This window comes from Acomys russatus, chromosome 17, assembly GCF_903995435.1.
Source record: "Acomys russatus chromosome 17, mAcoRus1.1, whole genome shotgun sequence".
NCBI lineage: Eukaryota > Metazoa > Chordata > Mammalia > Rodentia > Muridae > Acomys > Acomys russatus.
Window position 1 is genome coordinate 36,869,642 of NC_067153.1, and position 20,239 is coordinate 36,889,880.

The following is a 20,239-nucleotide window of genomic DNA, read 5'->3' on the forward strand; positions in this document are numbered from 1 at the left end:
ACCATGTGGGGGCTACTGTGTCTCCTAAAGGCTGTAATTGCTTAGAAGAATGTAATGTCTCCAAAATTATCTAATTAGTTACCATGACGCTGTGTGTTAAAGAAAATGCTACATTTTAAATAACTAATTTTGAGCCTTGGCCCTCAGCTAAAAAAAAAAAAAAAAAAGTCTCATTTCCCAAGAGACATTTGGTGATTTGGAAAGATTTCTGACTTGGTCACTATGTAGCTGAGTTTGGGGGAAGTGCTTGCTAATGAATAGGAGCTGGAAATTCTCCTGAACATCCTCCAACGTGGAGAAGAAAGCCTCACAGACAGGTATTGCTCAGCTCAGTGAGATTATCACACCGAGATTCAGAGCCTCGGAATGAAGGCGTGGAGTCTCAGAGGACGGGTCCTGTTGCTGGACTTCTCACTCCCAATCCCCGTTCTGTCCCTGCTGTTGGCATAGTGCCCTCCACTCAGAAGCGTGGCAGGAGTAGCCATCTTGTTTGTTTGTTTGTTTGAGGCAGGGTTTCTCTGTGTAGCCTTGGCTGTCCTAGACTCACTTTGTAGACCAGGCTGGCCTCGAACTCACAGAGATCTGCCTGCTTCTCGATGCTCCTATTTACAGAGTGTGCTATAGGCACTCGGTTTCCAGTGGGGGATTTAATGTGCTTTGGAAACGTAGCAAGAAATATGGGAGCTCTCAGTAAACAAAATTTGTGCAAAAGTTGAACAGCAGGCATCTTGCCTCTCCCCAAATCCAAATGCCTTTAGTGGATCCAAAATTGGAGGCGTGAATAAAACTACTTTGTACTTTAAAATAGATGTGTTCGAGGAGAATTGGTACAGTGCCTTCAGCACATGAAATCTTCACTGTGACATGGGCGCTGATTTAGAAATGTGATGAAGTGTGAAGAGGTTGCACCAGCATGAGAAGTCAGTTATAATTTTTAAAAAATGAAAAATAGTTTCACGGAACATGTACATGGATACACGTCAGCTGACATAGGCTGAAGACTCTATTTGTCACAAAGCCAGTGACTTTTCTTACCTTCTCAGATACATCAACAGAGAACTTTCCATTAATTTTCTTGCATTAATTAGATTATTTGGAGGGAGAATTGAGCCTGTCACTTTTAAACCAATCTTTCTCTTTTAAATCAAGTCAATTTTATTCCTTCTCAAGTCTCTGATGGGGTTGAAGACCAGATAGTTTAGTTTTACAATTAAGCTTAGTTGTTTAGGAGTTAAGGTGTTTTTAAGTCTAGATAGATGTTTTAAATTGATAACTATGAAATATGATAGATATTGATTTACATTCAGAATTTTAAATGTACCAAGATAGAAAAGATATTTTTTTCAAAGTTGCCAAATACAAATAGCCAAAACACTAAGAATATAACATTTATATAATTCTTGATTGTGTCATGGTTCTTCTTCCTATAGTTTATTGTATATATGTATAATAATATAAATGTATATGTAAAAATATAAAGAAAAGTAATTTTTTAAATCCATGCCAAAATGGGAAAAAAACATAGTGAAAAGTGGGCATTAAAGGTGCATTTTTATATATAGGGGGAGGTAATCCCCCTCAGGAACAGTCATAGGGGAGGGGAATAATGGGAAAAAGGGGGGGAAGGAATGGGAGGATACAAGGGATGGGATAAACATTGAGATGTAACAAGAATAAATTAATAAAAAAAAAAGAAAAAAAACTGCAACAACAAAAAACAAGAAAAAAAGTGCATTTTTAAATAAATAAACACGACATTCTGGAAAAAATAATAATCCAGTCAAAATAAGAAATACATATTCCTTCAAACCCACAAAACAGACTTCCAACCATTTAAAACTTTTGGTTAGGGTAAAATCTATTAGAAAACTCTACAAATTAACCTCTGTAAAGATTACTGCCAATACATGGAGTGTGCTGTCCAGTGTAGTGACATATGTCTTGTGCTCACTGAGAACGTGACATGTGGCTCAACTCAAGTGAATCCTGTTTTGAAGTATTGGCTCCCCAGAAACATTTATTGATTTTTTTAAAATATTGATTTCATGTTGAAATGAAATTTTTGAGTTAAGTTAAAATACATGGGCTGGAGAGATGGCTCAGAGGTTAAGAGCACTGTGTGTTCTTCCAAAGGTCCTGAGTTCAAATCCCAGCAGCCATATGGTGGCTCACAGCCATCTATAATGAGATCTGGTGCCCTCTTCTGGCATTCAGGCATACACTCGGACAGAACACTGAATACATTAAAAAAAAAAAAAAAAGATTCTTTAAAATACATACTACAATTAATTTTTTTTTTTTACAATAGAGTACCTCTTTTTCTAGGCATGATACAAGACTGAATGTTAAGCAATACATTGGGAAGCAGTGTAAGATGCCATTAATCAACAAACATCTTTTTTTAAATTAGGGCCATTGTACAAATAATTAATTTACTTAAAATTTCAAACTTTTTCTTTATTGTTGATATGTATGTGATTTACAGTGGCCAGAAAATACCATGATTAGCACTGTGCAAAATGAGTAATGGCCCATTGAATTAGCTCAAGTAATCATACTATGTTTTTATTAGTCTTATTAATGATACCCATGATACTATTTGGATACATATCATATGCTAACCACTTGGGTTTTTTGCTATATCTAATGCTTTTTAAATTATGTGTGTGTGAGTGTGTGTACACGCATGTGGAGCCCAGAGGAAAACTGTCATCCTCAGAAATGGTGTCTATCACTCCAAAAGAACATCTCTCATTGGCCCAGAGCTCACCAATCAGCATATCTTAACCAGCCAGTGAGCCCAAGGAAATACGTTCTCATTTGAGACATAGGAAGTAACTAGTGTGAACAGGAAGATGTTAGATAACAGCTGTGAACCCTGGTTGGAGTACTTGAGATGAGATATAATACTAACATATGTAACTACACAGTTCAGAGAAAGTTTATTGCATGCTTATCCTTTTGGTGTAGGCAGTTAAAGAAACGAACATTACACTAGCTTGCTACCTGTCAGCATAGCACTGATATAAATCATGTATTAAAGCTAAAATCACATTTTTTTTTTCTAAAATGTCTAGAGACTGTCTACTCTGGCTCATTCAGTAGAATGCCTGCCTGGCATGCACTAAATCTGAGTTCAATTATCCATACTGCATAAACCAGGTATGACTGTGCGTGCCTGTGACTCTACAAGTTGGTAGGTGGAGCCAGGAGGATCAGAAGTTAAAAATCACTCTCCACTACCTATCAAGTTTGCAGCCAGCCTGGACTACTGATGACACTCCCTGAAAATGTATAACTAAGACAATTTTCCTCCCAGCCTAACCAGAATGCCTTCCTCCTTTCTAATGTGCAAACAACATGGAAGCTTGGGTTTTATTTTACACTTGGAATCAACATGGGAAAATAACTATACATTTTTTTTATTAAAATAAGCCAAGTCAAGTGATTTATGCCCAAATGTGTCTCAGAATTAGGTATATATAATGCAGTCGTTTGCCAGTGATATTTGGATAATTGGCTATTTGGTGAAAAACATTATAAAACCCTTTTCTCTCCTCCCTACATTTGTATCTCCACACGGCAAATGTAGTTGGGATTTTATCAATAGCCATTAAAAAAAAAAAAAGATTTGAAAAATCATTTTAAAGAACTATGTGCATTTTGAATATAATAATTCTCAATATTTATTTTGGGCCTTCTTACACTGACAATTCACCAGATTACTCTTGATTGACCATGCAAAAAAGCAGTAAGATTTGGGGCAGGAGGACAGGGGGAGAAACAAAGTAAAACTCAGAAATGGAAGAGAACAGCTGAGTGGCGAGAAATAACGGGGCAAGCAGGACTAAAGAGCCTCTGCAGACCCCGTGCTAGGGTTGTGATGAGCAAATTTGTTTTTGTTCTCTGTGTGCAGAAGAAAAAAAATGCAAATTGGACCAGTGTGAAAGACAGAACTGCCTTCGCCAGTGCACCCTGGACTCCTTGCCGGAACAGAACAGTACAAATAAACAGAGGCAGTGAAATGCAACAAAAGTGATCACCTTTGAAAAACCCTTTACCACGGTCACTTGGAAAACTTGAACTAGGTAATGTCAAAAAGAATTTCCACGGGTACTAATGCACACAAGAGGCAGCAGGTTGCCATGTGGTTTCTCACCGCCTACATGGTTAGCAGGAAATATCCCTGACTATTTTTTTTTTCCTATTGTCAAACTAGACACCTATTATAGACTTAAGGAAAATCGCTCTTCAGAGGGTGACCTTATTCGCACTATTGAGAGAATCAGATCTAATGATCCCTAATGAGAGAGCACATTTCTTTCTTACTTACTGGAAACACAAGGCTACGAAAACACAGGTGATCTTGGTTGACCCAGAAGTCACCAAGATGCCCTATGTCAGTGAGGTTGCCTTACCAAACATTAAACTATTAAGCTGAAAAGAGACCAAGTGGGTGAACGCAAAAGATTATTCTGAGAAGTGAACATAAAGCCTTGAGTCTTATCTATGCAAAGTAAGTGTTTTTACCACTGGCCTAAATCTCCAGCACCACAGTTCTTAAGAAGGTGCCCTATGTATGCAGTCACAGAAGCCTATAATCCCAGCTACTTAAGACAATGAGACAGGAAGGCCAGGACTTCAAACCCAGGTAACAGAATAATATTACCTCTCACAAAACAAAAATAAATAAATAAATAAACAAACAGAAACAAAATCATAAGCTGCTCTCAGATTGGAGTGTATGCAAATGAGTGCATTGTTTTAATGAGTGATGTCATTGATTCTTTTTTAATGATTTATTATTTATTTTTATCTTATGTGAACTGGTGTTTTGTCTGCATGTATGTCTGTGTAAGGGTGTTGGATCCCCTGGAGCTGGAGTTATAGGCAGCTGTAAGGCGCCTCTCTCCAGCCCCAGCATTCCTTCTAACCTCCAAATAAAAAGAAGTTTCTAACCCATGTGAGCAGGAAAAGTCTATCTAACTTCAGTCACTTGCCTTATTTATTTATAGAGTTGCTACCTATGAATATGTGTGTGTGTGTGTGTGTGTGTGTGTGTGTGTGTGTGTGTGTGTGTGTCTTTATTTGTTTTTCTGAGATGGGCCCTCATATAGCCCAGGCAGGCCTGGGAATTTAAGCAAAGGATGACCTCCTGGCTTTACTTTCTGAGTGCTAGGATTACAGGCATGCACCATCACCTCTGTATGGGCTTTTGATTTTTCTTTTACTTTTACTTTTCTTTCCTTCCTTCCTTCCTTTCTTCATTCATTCTTTCCTTCCTACTTTTTCTTCCTTCTTTTCTTTTCTCTTTTCTTTTTCTTTTTTGGTGTGGCCAGGAATCAAATGAAGACCCTTGCAAAGAATAGGCAAGCACTCAGCTACAGCCTCAGCATTCTAAACAAATTTAAAACACCAGTTTTGTTGACTTAGTTTTTGCCAGACTAATTTCTCTTACATTAGATAGTCTCCCTTTGTCATTGTGAATTGAAAAATCATAGTCTTTGTAGAAACAGGTTTGACAATCCCAAAGAAACCAGATAGAAGAAAAAGAAATAGGACAAGCAAAGGCCTTTCTCATGACTTTCTGGCTTTAACTTAAAAGTAAGATGAAATAAGCCCTTTCCTCTCCAAGTTGTTTTTGGTTACAAAGCTTACCACAACAAGAGAAAGCAAACTAACCCCAGAACTTGGTACCCAGAGTAGGGAGCAAGGCTAGGCTGGGGACAAACCTGACCACGCTGTTTCGGGGAAGGGTGGTAGAGGTGTTCGGAACTTTGGGCCGAAAGAGCTAGGTTTGAGAACCTAGCATGTGCCCCACACATCCCACTCATAATTGAGATATTAGATCTAATCTCCAACTCCATGAAGGGCAATGTGATGGGCTATTCTCAAATCATTTCTTGGAATGTGCTAGAGTGCCATAAAGAGATTTGGGGAAGGGGAAACCCAGTGAATAAAGAGTGAACGCTAAGGCAGTTCCTTCCAGTATTATCAGACTAAATGGAGGATAAAATTGTGATACAAAAAAAAAAAAAAAAGAAAAGAAAAGAAAACAGAGAAAGATCCCTCATTTAAACTAATACTATTCAAAATTCAGGGCATCACATTTGGAATCCATTTAAAGAAGATGGATTCTGGTATTTAAAGTTATTGAGCATAAAATTTTATCAACAAATAAACAAGGCTTAGAAAGATGCAAAGAACTAGAAATGTTTATTAATCTCTTTGAAGGGCTGCCGCAATTCAATCATGTGGATGCCTCCCAGCTGGCAAGAAACCAGGATTGCTCAAAGGTCTCAGATTGAAAAGCCTCACACAGCTCTCTAGGCAAGAAGTTTGGCAGCGGTGCTGAAAAACCACAAAGACAGAATCCCAAATATTTATCATATGATTTGTATTCTGCAGCCATTTCCAGTCTCAACGATAACAGTGGAAACGATGAAGTCAGAGTGCGGGAACAGAATGCTTGAGCAAGGACATACACACTGAGCCCAGCACAGAAGATTGGCTGGCAGCCCTTTCTTGCTAATCATTAAGTCAGACAATTTACCTTTGGGCAAAAACACAACCAGAAAACCTTGGTTTTAAAGAATAACCACAATGGCATTTTTTGCTTCAATCTCCTATGTGAACAAACTATACCCCTTCATATTTCTTTAATTACAGAGGACTAAGTGGTCTGTGGCAAAAAAAAATAATAATAATAATAACAATGATACTAGAACTACTACCAAAGCAAATGAAGAAAGGGTTATGTTTACTAATGCTAGTTTTATTATTTATAGAAACAGCAATGCCCTGTGGAAAAGGGATTCAAAAGGTTCAGCTAAGAACTATTTTTTAACGATGTAATTTTCATATGATCACAACTTTTAACTTGAAAAAATTAACACATTTCAGGTTGATTGGTATTACTTTTGTCATATTTTTGTGTGAATTTATTCTTGGTTTATCTTAAAAGATAGTTTATAATTGGAAGTGGGTCTTTATACTAATATTAAATGATTCATGTGTTCATCCTATGTTAAAATAATTATAATTAAACATCTAATTTAAAAGTATCACCAACCCACCCCCAAAACCAAACAAATTACCCACCCCACAGTATGGCTTAGTATTTGGGTAACATTCACTGTTCACTCTATTTTCTATGGTCACATAACAGTCCAAACATTGCTTGGGCCCCATGCAAAGGAGTCAAATAAAATTAAGAAATTATACTTATTTCTTTTATCATGGTAAATTGATTATTTTTCTCCCAACATTTACTGGGGTTCTTGGTAAATAGCAAAGGTTCAATTTATATTTGTGGAATAAATAAAAATCACTAATTAAAAAAAATAGTCTTGGATTCAAGATATAAGATTTATATTTAGTAAAAGTGTAACTGTTAGCCAATTCCTAGGGACAAATGTCAGAGACACTGACTTCATCTTTATTGTATTTAAAGACGAATAGCCTTCTTTACTTAAGACAATATTTTTCAAATATCCAATTTGTCATAATTAAAAGGCAACAAACAAACCAACAAAAAAAACCCAGAAGATCCTTAACTCTGATTATTCTTTATTTTCCTTTTTTCCACATTCTCTTCCTACAGAGGTATTTATAAACTTAAAGATTTGTGGATAAGACTATTGTCATGAGAGTAGATAGAAATAAAAATAGTAATTTAGATGTGAAACTTCTGGGTGTTTACAATGGCCACCACAAGCACGCTGACTTTAGCAAATTCACACATCTATACTTAGTATCCCAAGCATTGGAGCACTGACTACTCTCAAAGAATATTTAAAGTAGACTTGTAGTGTGAATTTTTCTAATATTACTTGCCTTGGTAACTATTCCTTATTTTTCCAAGTTTCAAAATAGGTCTATTTAAACCATACATATATGTACATATATATGAAAATACTACACTAGCCTGAGTTTATTATGACAAAAAAATTTAATTAAATGCTAGAATCTTTAAATAACCCCTTGTCTAGGACTGATTTCTATTTTAATACTAAACTTCTAATAAGCAATAGGAGAAAAGAGGAGGAAAATCCATAACAAGGAATCAGGGGAATAGTTTTTCAAAGCATATCTTTGAATTCTCACTCAAGAGAATTGAACCCATTAAAAATGAAGCCAAGATTAATATTTTATAATACACAAGAAAAAATATATGTATTTTCTGAGGCAGAAGCTTTTCAAGTTATACCAATTTGGAAATCATTATTTTCACTTGCTTACTTAAAAATTCTTTTGAATTGCTATTCAACTCATGTGAGAAGCCCCAAAGCGAACTTGGCTTCTGATTATCATATCATGCACGTGGCTCTATTTTTCCACTGTACTATACAACCATGCAAAAATACAGACCGTATTTTTAAACAGAAATCATTTTCTCCTATCTTAATCTCAAGAAACAAGAATAAGCTTCCTGGCTTGAGGAAATGCGGTTGTCTGATGAATGTATTTGAAGAGGAAGAGAAACTAGCCATGGGCTCTGGGTGGGAAGCAGGGGCTATAAGGAGAGCTCCAGGGAGAGGGACCCTTTGTGAGAGGCCACAGTGTGATGCCAGGGCTAGATCAGGAGGGCGTACGCACGGGAAAGCATAGAAAGGGTTTACTTGGGTCTGACTGAGCCAAAGTAGACCAACGGTGGCCAATTGTGCACCTGGGAAAAAAAAAAACATTTTGGTTATAATTTAAGAATATAGTCTAGTGGACAAGGCTTGGAGGCCAGGTGAAGATTGGGGAAGAAAGAGACATGGAGAAATGGAGTCATTTAAAGATAATTAGGAGGTAAGAAAAAATGGCACAATTCTTTGTAGAAATGTAGTAGACAAAAGAGCTAATAGACCTACCAAGATCCCTGGGTGAAACCATTTCTTACCTTAAAATATACAGAAGGAAGATCCACCTGCAGAGGAAGGGTCATAAATTCAGCTAGGAATAGAGTGCGTTTGCGGGCCTTTTGGGACATATAAGCCCAGATAGCCAAGTGGATTGTGGAAAATGTTGTAATAGATGTATTATAGAATTTATAGATGCCCTGCCTATAAATAGTCATTGAATTGAAAAGATAAGCATTACCTAGAGAGAAAAGGTAGGATGAATGAATGAAAAGCCACTATCAATGTTTAAAGAATGGGCTAAACACATGCTGAAAAGTAGGAGAAAATCAGAAGACGGAGTATATATTTGAAAAAAAAAAAAAAAAGGAGTAGTGCTTACTCCAAATGCTGATCAGAAGTCAGGACTCCTGTAGAAACTAACCATGAGAGTAACCACACAGAGGGAATCTGTGATTTAGGGCAAGATCTTCCAGCTAAAAATAGCCAATACTCGAGTGGAGTGTCATAGGGAAGATGGTCTACCCAGCTCACCCTTCATCGCAGAAGTGTGCTGCTAGGGGAAGAGGGGCGAGCGACAGGACTCGAACTCAGGGACGTTGAGAACATTGGTGAAGCGCCTATTTCATCAGGGAATGTTTCACCATGTTTAAATCCTGGTATGAAATGTCCAATGGAAACATATGTTGAAGGATACCTAGAAACAGCTCACAGCCAACAATGTGCTTACAGTACACTGGGAGTTCCCCTCTGCTCTTTATGTATATTAGTTCTGCCAGTGCTCAGAAAAGCACAGATATGATTATTCTACTTTAAAGACAAGGAAATAAAACCTCAAGGAAGGGCTAACCGATCGGATACTTTCCCTTACAAGGCATGAAAGGATAGGACTCAATTTTCAGGCATAAAAATTTCCCTTGTCAGGGGGGAACAAAACTAACAACAAGGGGAAATAGGAGCAATGGGGTAGAGGCAGGCAAATTTACAGGACTGGAAGTAAGAGATGGAAAGTTCTTCTGTTCCTTCTAGTTTGTCTGTCAACCAATGGCTAAGGGCACCTGCATGAGGAGCAGTCATAGGCTGGGGAAAAGTTCCAACAGACGCTGAAGTGAACAGGAAGTAACATTGTAACACTGATTGCACATCATAAAACGGTTGCCACCTGTCCCACAAGCAGCTGGAGAGCAAGAGCAAGCAATACTGTGTGTTCAGTGGGCCATGGGGTTCCTTCTGCACAGCTTCAAGTGGCCTTGTTAAGTCTATCTGAGAAAGTTCTGGGAGTTGGGGTGTTGAGACACAGAGGACCAAACAGATGAGGGCTTGGAAGGTGGGGTAGATCCATTGAATTTACACTTGTTTTCAGATTCCTCAAAAGGAGAGTGTGTTTATATTTAATCAAGCAAGCAAGTAGGGAATAAGTTGCACCCAAAATTTTGGGAAAAAAGGGGGGAGCTTAATATGGGTGTTGATGGCTACTCTCTACGCTCCCTACTTAATCTTTCTATGAAACTTTAACAGCTCTAAAAACATCAACTTAAAAATATCAAGCCTATTAATTTTATGCAAACAGACACGTTGGAACAGATAAAATAAGGGCTGTCTGGAGATTGTCATTATCAATTTATAAGGATCCAGCTCACTGAGTAGCTAAAATTGAATCCTATAGCTAATTTTCTTCAGGGTTATTAATAATTGGGAGAGGGGAAAAGAAAGGAAGGAAAACTAGCCCTTAGTGGAATCCTGAACTTGTATAAGTTTTCTGTGTATGTGTTAGAGAATTCAATATTTGAAAAAAAACTTAGAAAGTAGACAGCATATGCACTTTACAAATAAAGCTGCAGATTTAGGAATGCTAACTTGTCTGATATAGCTCATGACAGAGCAGAAGAAACCATTGCCTAATGAGAAGGAACACTTCCTCATTCTCCCACAGGCTATTTCACTCACAGACATACAGTTATATAGCCTTACATTTTAAAAGCTTTCCTGAAACAATGCTGACAAAGTTTGAAAGTGCTATGAAGATTTCCTTACAAACCTAGATGTCAAGTGAAATTTCACCAATGAACCAATAGGTGGCAGTATAACATGGTCCTCTTAAAGTTTTTAAACAATTTTAATTTTTTTTTTTAACTTAAAAAAATTTTTAAATAGTTAGCAAAAACTGATTGAGACACTACATACTGTACTCAGTCAAGACTCTGAGACAGATAGACTCTTTATTCCCCCAAAGATTACAGACAGTAAGCGATGCCTCAAGAAACTCAAAGCTTCTGTCTACTTCAGCAGATTTTTTTTTTTTTTTTTTTTTTTTTTTTTTTTTGCAAAGTAGGAAGAAACGAGGAAGAGGAAAGGGGCCAAAGGAAAAGGAATAAAAAGAGAGGTAGAGGGACAGAAGGAGACAGGAAAAAAAGGCAAGAGGAGATGGGAGAATGGAGGTGGAGAGGGAAAAGGGAGGAGGAGAAGGAGGAAGAGGAAGAAGAAGAAAACGGGGGGGGGGGGAATTAATGAAGTAAAGAGAACCCTCAAGAAACCAGAATCGAACCTCTTCCTTCTTCAAAACTCATCTCAAAATTTAGCCCTAGTTGCCTCAGCTCCCAGTCTAACTTAAAATCCTGCCAAGTCCCCTTGGCATCTACCTGACACGGTGCCAACCAACTCCCCGGATGGTCTGTCACAGTTATGCCCACGCTTCCGTTAGACCCTAAAGAACAGAAGACACAAGCTCCGATTAGGAACATCAATACCACAGTTAGACGAGAGGACGGATGGATGATAGATGTGTGGCCCATCACCATCCCTTCTATTTAACCCTCCTTAGCTGTCTTTGGTAGGGATGGCTTGTCAACCTCTTTTCCAATGTGAAACTCCATGTCGCTCTTTTGGTATAACAATCCATGCAAGTATTACTAAGAATGAAGATCTTCAAGATGAGACAAATGTGAAACAAGCAAGCAGAAGGCAGCAGTGGTAGAGCATTGAGCTGAGGGTGAGCGGATAGCTAGGAAGCTCTACCCATATGCCAGGCATAAACACTAGACTTGTCGAATCCTTCTAACAGCATTACGAGCTAATTACTATTATTAAGTCTATTTTATAGGTGTGAAAATGAAACTGAGAGAACTTAATTTGCTCAAAGACATTAACTGGAGCAACTAACTCTTCCTTTTCTACAAACCCACACTTACACCCCGCTGAGTCCTAGGGGTTCCTTTAACAACTCCAGTCAGGTGGCACAGTCAGAAGAAGGCAAACAATTGACTCTAGTCCAGGGCCCTCGCATCTTTCATGTACCACTCATCACAAACCTCTATGCAGACCAGGAAACTCATTTCTTTCTCCTGCTGCCTCTTGAATGAGCATCACAGGTGAAGGCGGCCAGTAGCTAGCCTTCTTAATATAAAAACAGACGCCACCTCTAATTCAAGGTCATTTCTCCAGTCTTAATTTTACTAACTCTTTACCAGGCAGCTCATCCTAGAGGTTTTTTTTTCTACTACAGCTGCTACCAGGGTCAGGGGGAGGAAGCCATGATGGACCGTCCAGGCTTCTCAGCAGTAGCCTCAATGGTGTGTCTGCAGGGGACAGGCCTGAGAGCCCTATCTCAAGTCACTGCCAATCAGAGAACCAGTGGAGGTGAATGACTTTTTGGGAACACAAGGGACACTCCATACCATGGTAGTCATCAAAGCATCCAGGCCCAACGGCATCCACAGACCCCCCAAATGCCATAGGTTACTTAGAGTTTTATTCTCATTTTGATGTTGTTTTGTTCCACAATAAATAAGCCTGAAGAACAGAAGAAAAAGAGAGCTAACAGGAAGGACTGTGGGGTCATAAATATTAGGCTAATGAAATAATGAACAATCTTAGCCTTTTATTTAGAGCTAATTTTTTCAGATGATGAAATATCAAGATCCGTAAAATTATTAAAGTTATTTCTTTCAAATGATTTTTTTCTTTGACTACACAGCTTCCTAGAAGTGGCTAGAGAAGACACGTGGAAAGCTGAGGCAACATAGGCTAGATTCCCGCACCTAGGTTTATTTTCTTACCGATTTTTTCTGCAGTAGCTTGGGGAGGAGATAGGTCACAGCAAAGCCATTCGTTTACTCTCACTAGGTCACAAGATGACAGGAATGAAGAGAAATGGTTGACAACAATAGCACAGCCGGTTTCGGGAATAAAGCAGCAATGGAGATTGCCCTCAGCTCTACCACTGCAGAGGTGCACTTGGCTCTCAGTTCTCTGCAGTTCTCTCCGGAACAGCTTCCCCAAGGCTCCCACCTCCACCTCCTTCCTTGTCTCTCCAGGCCGACAAAGAGCTCCCTAACTCCCCAGGCTCCTGCAACAGCTGTCATAGCAGTTAGCCACTAGGGGCACTCTGTTCTGTTTTGCAAGAACACTATAGTCTTTTGAGTAGAAATTTCCAAATTAGCCGCCCGTTCCCCCCTCCCCGAGCCACACCCCCCCCCCCCCCCCGCCGTCCCCTCTCCCGCCCCGCCATCTTCTAGCAGAGGAGGGGAACGGAGGGGGCGGGGAGAAGAGCAGAATTATTTTTAAAAGGGTGTTTACTAGAAAGCGGATGGTGGTAAAAGTGAAAAATCAAAGACTTGGATTATATTAAGGAAAACAAATCCTTAATGTAGCTCAGCTCTAGCTATACGTTTGCTTCCTGAGAAGGCACTATAAATGCCTTTTCTAAGCCTAGACTGATATGGATGCCAAATCTATTCTCGGGGCCCCTAGATGAGGTACCTGACAGATATGAAAAGTCTTGGCCTCCTCCCTTCATCTCCTGCCTGGGAAGCTTTGCTGCTGAGTCAGGGGACTCTCCTCTGCCCTTTCTCATAGCTCCAGACTCTCAAGACAGGAAGGTCTGCCCCTTCAGGCCCAGAACTCCACATCTGGATTCAGGCCTTCCGGTGCCTACCTCATAGATGACTTCCTGTGCCCTTTCAGTCAATCTTCGAGGCCCACGGATTGCCTAGTCATCAGAGGCAGTTCATTAGGGAAATGTCCAGACTCGGCCTTCTCCCACCTGGAAGCCCAGCTTTATACTCAGCCATTCCGAGCATCTAATTTTCAGTCATTTGAATCCATTGTCCCAATCAGTGTACACCTGCTTGTCCCACCCTGTGTTCCCACTTTAATACAGCCACCGTTCCTATGTTTTGGCTAAGCTTTTTTCCCCCTATTTTTGCAAATGGACAAAAGGACACCAACATCAGATAGCATGACATGAGAAGCTACCTCACATCTGAGTCCCCCATTAGACAGGCAGAAAGGAAAAAAAAAAAAAATATATATATATATATATATATATATACATATATATATATATATATATATGTATATATTACATCCTCTGTGCCTCCAAGTCCCCAGGCCCGAACCTCTGCCTCTTCACATGGACTTTCACTCAATTTCCATCCTTCACTTAGAAGCATCTCTAACTGAAAACTCATTTGCAGAGCCTAGATAATTGGCACGCTCCAAACCCAATGACTGTTCGTGCCACGCTGCCTCAGGTTACCCACTCCCCTCTGCCCCAAGTACTCTCTGGGCCCACTCCTGAGGGAGTGATCTTACACAATCCTAACCCTGAGTTTACATCATCTAAATGCCTTAACCACAGCTTAACAATAACACACATACAATAAGAGGAGAGTGGATCACTCACACAAGCTCTTACAGGAAAACAGGCAGCTCTCTCCCTGGTAAGAAAAATATGGGTCTCCACCCCACCACAAAAAAAAAAAAAAAATCCCAGGATGCCCCAGAATGCAGTTTCTTTTCTTCATGACGTGTTGTAAAGCACGTCAGCTGCTCCTTGTTGCTGTGCAGATCCCCCACCATCGGGTCACCCAGAGAGACGGCAGCCAGCGCTTGCTTGCTCGCACAGCTGATAGGATTAGGAGACCGCGCTTTGTCAGCCGTGATTGAGTCCAAGGCAGCCCCAGCGTACACAGGTGAGATGTGAGGGAAAGGGAATGAAATGTGTAGGACCATGAGGTGTGTAGGATTGTGTGCTGCAAACGTTTCTCTCTGGCAGTGCATACATATTGTCTTTTCTATGAAGTTTTCAGTCTGGGGGAGGTGGGGGTCTGTGTCAATAAAAACCTGTCCTTTCTCACTCATCTGACTTCATCAATGGGCCACTTACATGTCACAGGGTTTTTGTGAGACTCGTTTAAGATTATATTATGTGAGAGGGCTCAGGAAATGTAAAGTTCTCTGCATATTAAAAGTATAGATCATTCAATTGCAATTTTCACATAAAGAATTCCTAAATCTGGGAAGTAAGTATATAAACTTTGCTTTCCTCCCAATCCATAAGACCTTATTTCCTAGAGTTCTTGCCAGGCTTGGGTAAGTATATTATTTAAAATCTCTCAAGGTTCAAACCTTCCAAAGCAATTGATATCTTTTTTTAAATCCAAGAAACACTTTTTTTTTCTTCTTCTTCCAGAAGATGACACAAAATCTAAAAACAGAACAATAACATGTTTAAGTATAAAATGAAAATGCTTCATAATAATGGGCAGGTGAAATGTGAATATCTTAAGCTATATTAGATTATATCTCTTTGATGCTATAATCCAAATGTTACATTTCTCCTAATGATGAGAAACACTTGAATGAAATTAAAGGCAACAAAGGTGTGACTATTTGTAAAAACTTGCCTTCTAGAACAGCAGAAAAACAGGGCTTGGTTTCCAAAAGTACACAGCTAAGAGCCATCTGAACAGTAAGCCATCAGCCTTTCCCTCAGTAAGGTTGCTATGGTGACAGCAAGGCTACTGCACAGCCTCTCAATGCCTGCACTTCTGCAGTAAAAGCTTTCACTGAACACATGTTGGATTTTTTTTTAGGCACACATCCCATCATTAAATACAAAGACATATTGGAGGCAGCTTTATCCGAGTCATTTGCTAAACACAAGTTGTGTCTGTGTTCTTCACCCGGTACCAGTGGGCCCTAGATGGGGTTGTGGGATTCACTCATTTAAGCACTCATTTGCTTGGGGCAGTCATGCACTGGTGCTACTGTTTGGAAGAAATCATGCCAGGTACTGCCTACAACCCATGATGAAGACAAGTGAGTGGATGGGTTCTGAAATAGGACCTTGACAGCTCTCCTAGGGTAAGCACAGGTGCCCTGGAGGGACCGGGGAGGGTTCCTGGAAGAAGCTGTCTAAAATTAAACTTACTGTCTCTCAGAGCGGAGGAGGATGGGTGGGTAGAGTGCCAGCAACATAATCAGGGAACCAGCAGTGTGCAAGAGTCTAGAGGGAAAAGACCCTGAAGCCTCCAGAGAACGAGAGAACTACAGTTTGAGCAACAACTATTTGACGTGGAGGGAGAGCAGCTGGCGAGGAGGGCAGGGGGGCACCTGTGGAGAGGGAGTGGTACCCCACAGCAGGCAAACCTTGAAAAGCTTAGGTGCCATCTTGGGGGGTTGAATACTACCTGCAGGAGTTCTTAGGAGTTTAGTGGAGGTGCACTGTTTGACTTAGCTTTGCATAAAACTGGGGGAGGGGGCGGGCTGAGAATTAGCACCGTGGCCAAACACTTTCTTAGCAAGAGTGTTTAACCTGATTTAACATCTTTAACAAGCACAAGGCCTTCTGTTTCGGTCTTCAACACTACCGAAACAACAAACAAGCAAACATCACCAAAACAAACATTCAAACTAAATAAATTCAAGGAGCCTGTGAGGAATTTGTTTTCCATAAAAGCGCGCGCGTGTGCGCGTGTGTGTGTGTGTGTGTGTGTGTGTGTGTGTGTGTGTGTGTGTGTGTGTGTGTGTAAACCAACCTAATTAGGTAAAAAAGGATATAGGTGTGACTGGAAACAGCAACATCAGTTGGCCTGCTACTGAAATAACTCAGAGCGACAGGATTCCAGAAGAAGATACTAAATGACAGAGTGAGGATGACCGGTGGACAAGAGAGTGGTCACACTTACGTCCTGTGACCAGGGTAGCATGGAGTGAGGCTTCTGTCACTATGGATGGCCACCCTGGTCACCATAGCAGCACAGAAAAGCAAGAGAGGAGTTTGGAGGACAATGCCAAAACTGCCTCTGAGATTCTGGTCTAAATAACTCTGTGGACAGTTTCTGCTGTTAGGGCCCCACGATTCATTTTCAGTTCTCACGGATGGAACGCAGAAGGAATTCTCAGTGCCCATAGTTCATTCCTATCTCAACGCCTACAAACCTGGACACATAATTTTAGAAATAAGAAGCTGTATGAATCCTCTTGGGCTGTTCCTTAGAAAGGATGAACTAAAAGAGGTTTACAAAGGATGAGGTAGTCACCAGTTCCGTCCCCAGAGAATCCCAAGATTATGTCTCTGTTAAGTAGATCAAAACGGGATAAGGGTTTGTGGAATGCAACCTCTTGGGGTTTTAGGAAGCTAACAAATTGATTCCACTAATCCCCCCCCCAACTTCAGGATTTCTGTGAACTCAGTGCATTCCCGGGTTTTACAGTTAGTATTCAAAGGAATGCAAACAGGATGGTGCAACTTGAACTACATTACCCATAATTACAGTCTTTGCACACAGACCCTGGAGTGTCAGGATGAGACTGATCTCTGCTCTTGCTGCTGCTACCTAGAATATTCTCTACCCGAGTAAGGCGTGTGTAAGTCACTTTACATGGGAAAGTCCATGGCCGAATAAGATTTGAGCATAACATAGCAAGACTGTCAACCGTACTGTCCTCGGAAGACGTTTTGAGCTTCTTAGACATGTTTGTCTGCACCACAATTGCATTGTCTGCCTGTCACATAAAAGTTACCTGCAGATACTGGACCACCTGGAACTAACCTAGCCGCCCCGTTGGAAGGTTCTGCGTTCTCAGTTGGACACAGCTGTTTTGTTTTCCTCATTTATTCCTCCCAGCTGCCCTTCAGAGGGGTATTATTATTCCTCCCGTTAACAAGGGCCAGCTTGAACAAGAGTCTCAGCTTGAATAGACTGGCGTCCTGGCCTTCATCTTTATTTCTGGAGTACGGGTGTGTTGTCCCCCTCTGCGTCCCTACACCACTTTGTAGTCAGACAGTACTTGTAGAAATAGGGCTGAGTCTGCATGCTGTCTCTCCAGCTCCTGCCTTCTGGTGTCAGCTGTGTTTCCCTGCTACCATAGGCCCTTCTGCCGCAAACCCCTCCAAGGAGAACCGCAGCCTTGAGAGTCCTGGAACCCAGAAGCTGTAGCGTTGTCTTGGCTGGGTTTCAGGAACAGAGGACCACCACCACCTCTCGGGCGGGGTCTTTGTAGAGAATCATTGTACTGACTTAAAACCTAGAGGTCACGGAGGGACAGCGAGTGGGGAGGGTGACTTTCCCTCTTTCTCCATCTTGGTCATCTGATGTCACAGCTTTTCTCAGCCTCTCCATTCGACTTGCACACCCCACCCCACCCCACCCCCCCCCCCGCGCCACCCCTCGCCCCCTCAATTCCAGACCAGGGAACACCTCTGAGCTGGCGACACTGTGAAAAAAACCTCCTCCTGCCCGCAGTGGGTCGTGCTAGGCTATAAAGGGAGGGGTGCTGAGAGCGGGACGTGGCGGGCGACCTGGTGGGTGCGGCGCTCTGAGGTGCCAGACAGCTGTTCCGGGCCGCAGGTGAAGGCGGAGACCGGGAGGCGCCTCCAGAGCGGCGGGCACCACGTGCCCGGCGCGGCGGGGCGGGGCGGCGGGCGCGCCCTCGGAGCCGAGCGCGACCGCTGGCGGGGACGCGGCGAACCCGCAGCGCCACGGCTCGCAGCCTGGAGCTCAGTGCAGTCTCCTCCCTCGCTCAGTGCTCACAGGTGCCTCCTCCTGGACGGCGGCGGCGGAGGCGGCGAGCGGAGCCGGGAGCAAGTGTGGAGATGGGACCTCTCCGAGAGAGCAAGGTAAGGGGACCGGGTGTGCGTGTGGGCACGGTGACAGGGTCCGAGGACGCTTCAGTAAATGACAAGGTGGGTACAGCTTGCCTAGTAGAGAGTTAGGTGAGAGATGGACCCTGGCGTCCAGAGTCCAAGCAATGAAGGGAGAGAGGTGTTGGGTACATCAGGAAAGCAGAGGGTCATCTGATGGTTATGGGATGTGGCAGATGGGGAGCTGGCACTACAGGAAGAGATTTGGGGGATTAATATGAGGATTTAAAAGATTGACTTTAGAGGGTTAATCCTAGCTCCTGACGCTATGACTTGAGGTGAAGCTTTTAGCTGGTGTCATGTGTTTGCCTGAGTGTGTGATATGCTAAAGGAATTTGGTGTGTTCGTGACTGAGAAATAAAGACTGCAGCGTGACAGTGACCCAGCTCAAGAGTCTGCAGTGTGCCAAGCAGAGTGGCTGGCGTGGGATACCTGCTGGGTGACTGATGGGCTGGACAGATCCAGAGGCTGGGTGTGGCTTGCAGCCCCAGGATGGCATGGATTCCTGAGCCAAATTCCGGGCGGCTGCAAGGGGTTTTCCCTGTGGAGGCTTCGCTGAGGTGTTGACTTTGGCCTTGACCCTTCCTGGTAAGCTTAGGAAATAAGCAGGAGGTCATGTTGGGGAAATGGCATTTGCGACTTTAGCCAAAGCCCTCTTTCGGTTACAGAGGCTGGAATGAGCTATGGAATTTTTGCAAAAAACAAACAAAAAAACAAACAAAAAAACAAACAAAAAAACTTCCTGAGAATCGAGTTGAACAAGGTGGAGTAGTGGTGACCCTGAAGGAGCTCTGCCTGAAATTCTGTCTTCCAGATAATGCTCAGCCTTCACCTCTCTCAGCCTCAGTTTCCCTCTCTATGCAGATGAACTTCAATCAATTATGTTGCAGATTGGGCTGTAAAAATCCATTAAAGGAGCTAATAGTGGAGACAGAACAATTTTTATAGCATTTATTTATTTATGTGGGGGAGGTACCGTGGGTGCCACGGTATGTATGGCTGTCAGTGCAAAACTTGCAGGAGTCTTCTTCTTCCACCATGTCAGTCCCAGCGATTGAGCTCAGGGATTGGCTATAAGCACCTTTACTACTGAGCCATCTTGGCTGTCAAGAAAAGGGACTTTTAAATTGAAAATATTATAAAAATATTTTCCTCATGCATTTTTAAAACCAAAGCATGACCAGCTGTTAAAATGCATTTTAAAATAGAGAAAATGTTCTTCTCATGGTCATCCTTTTGGAAAAACAAAAGCTAGATGTGATGCAAAAGGTGGAGCCATTTTCCTGGGTGTTGGAAGTGTTTGCTTTTCTGTTGGCAGCAAGCCTTGTGTACCAGGATATTAATGAATAATTAAGACCCTGTCCGGAAGAGGAGGGATTTTAAAGATGTGTGTGTGTGTGTGTGTGTGTGTGTGTGTGTGTGTGTTATCCATTAAAAAAGAATGGTTCTAGGTATACAGGTCTAG

The 20,239-nt window shown here is 41.6% G+C and overlaps 1 protein-coding gene across 1 annotated transcript in view; it reads left to right on the forward strand.

Moving 5' to 3' along the window:
• LOC127201819 (uncharacterized) overlaps window positions 1-19,432 on the forward strand; it is a 39,755-nt gene extending 20,323 nt beyond the window's left edge. Inside the window, exon 4 of the mRNA XM_051160523.1 lies at window positions 18,658-19,432. Coding sequence (XP_051016480.1) covers window positions 18,658-18,846 — 189 coding nt within the window. The 3' untranslated portion in view covers window positions 18,847-19,432. The remainder of the gene's footprint in view (window positions 1-18,657) is intronic.
• Window positions 19,433-20,239: the final 807 nt, after the last annotated feature.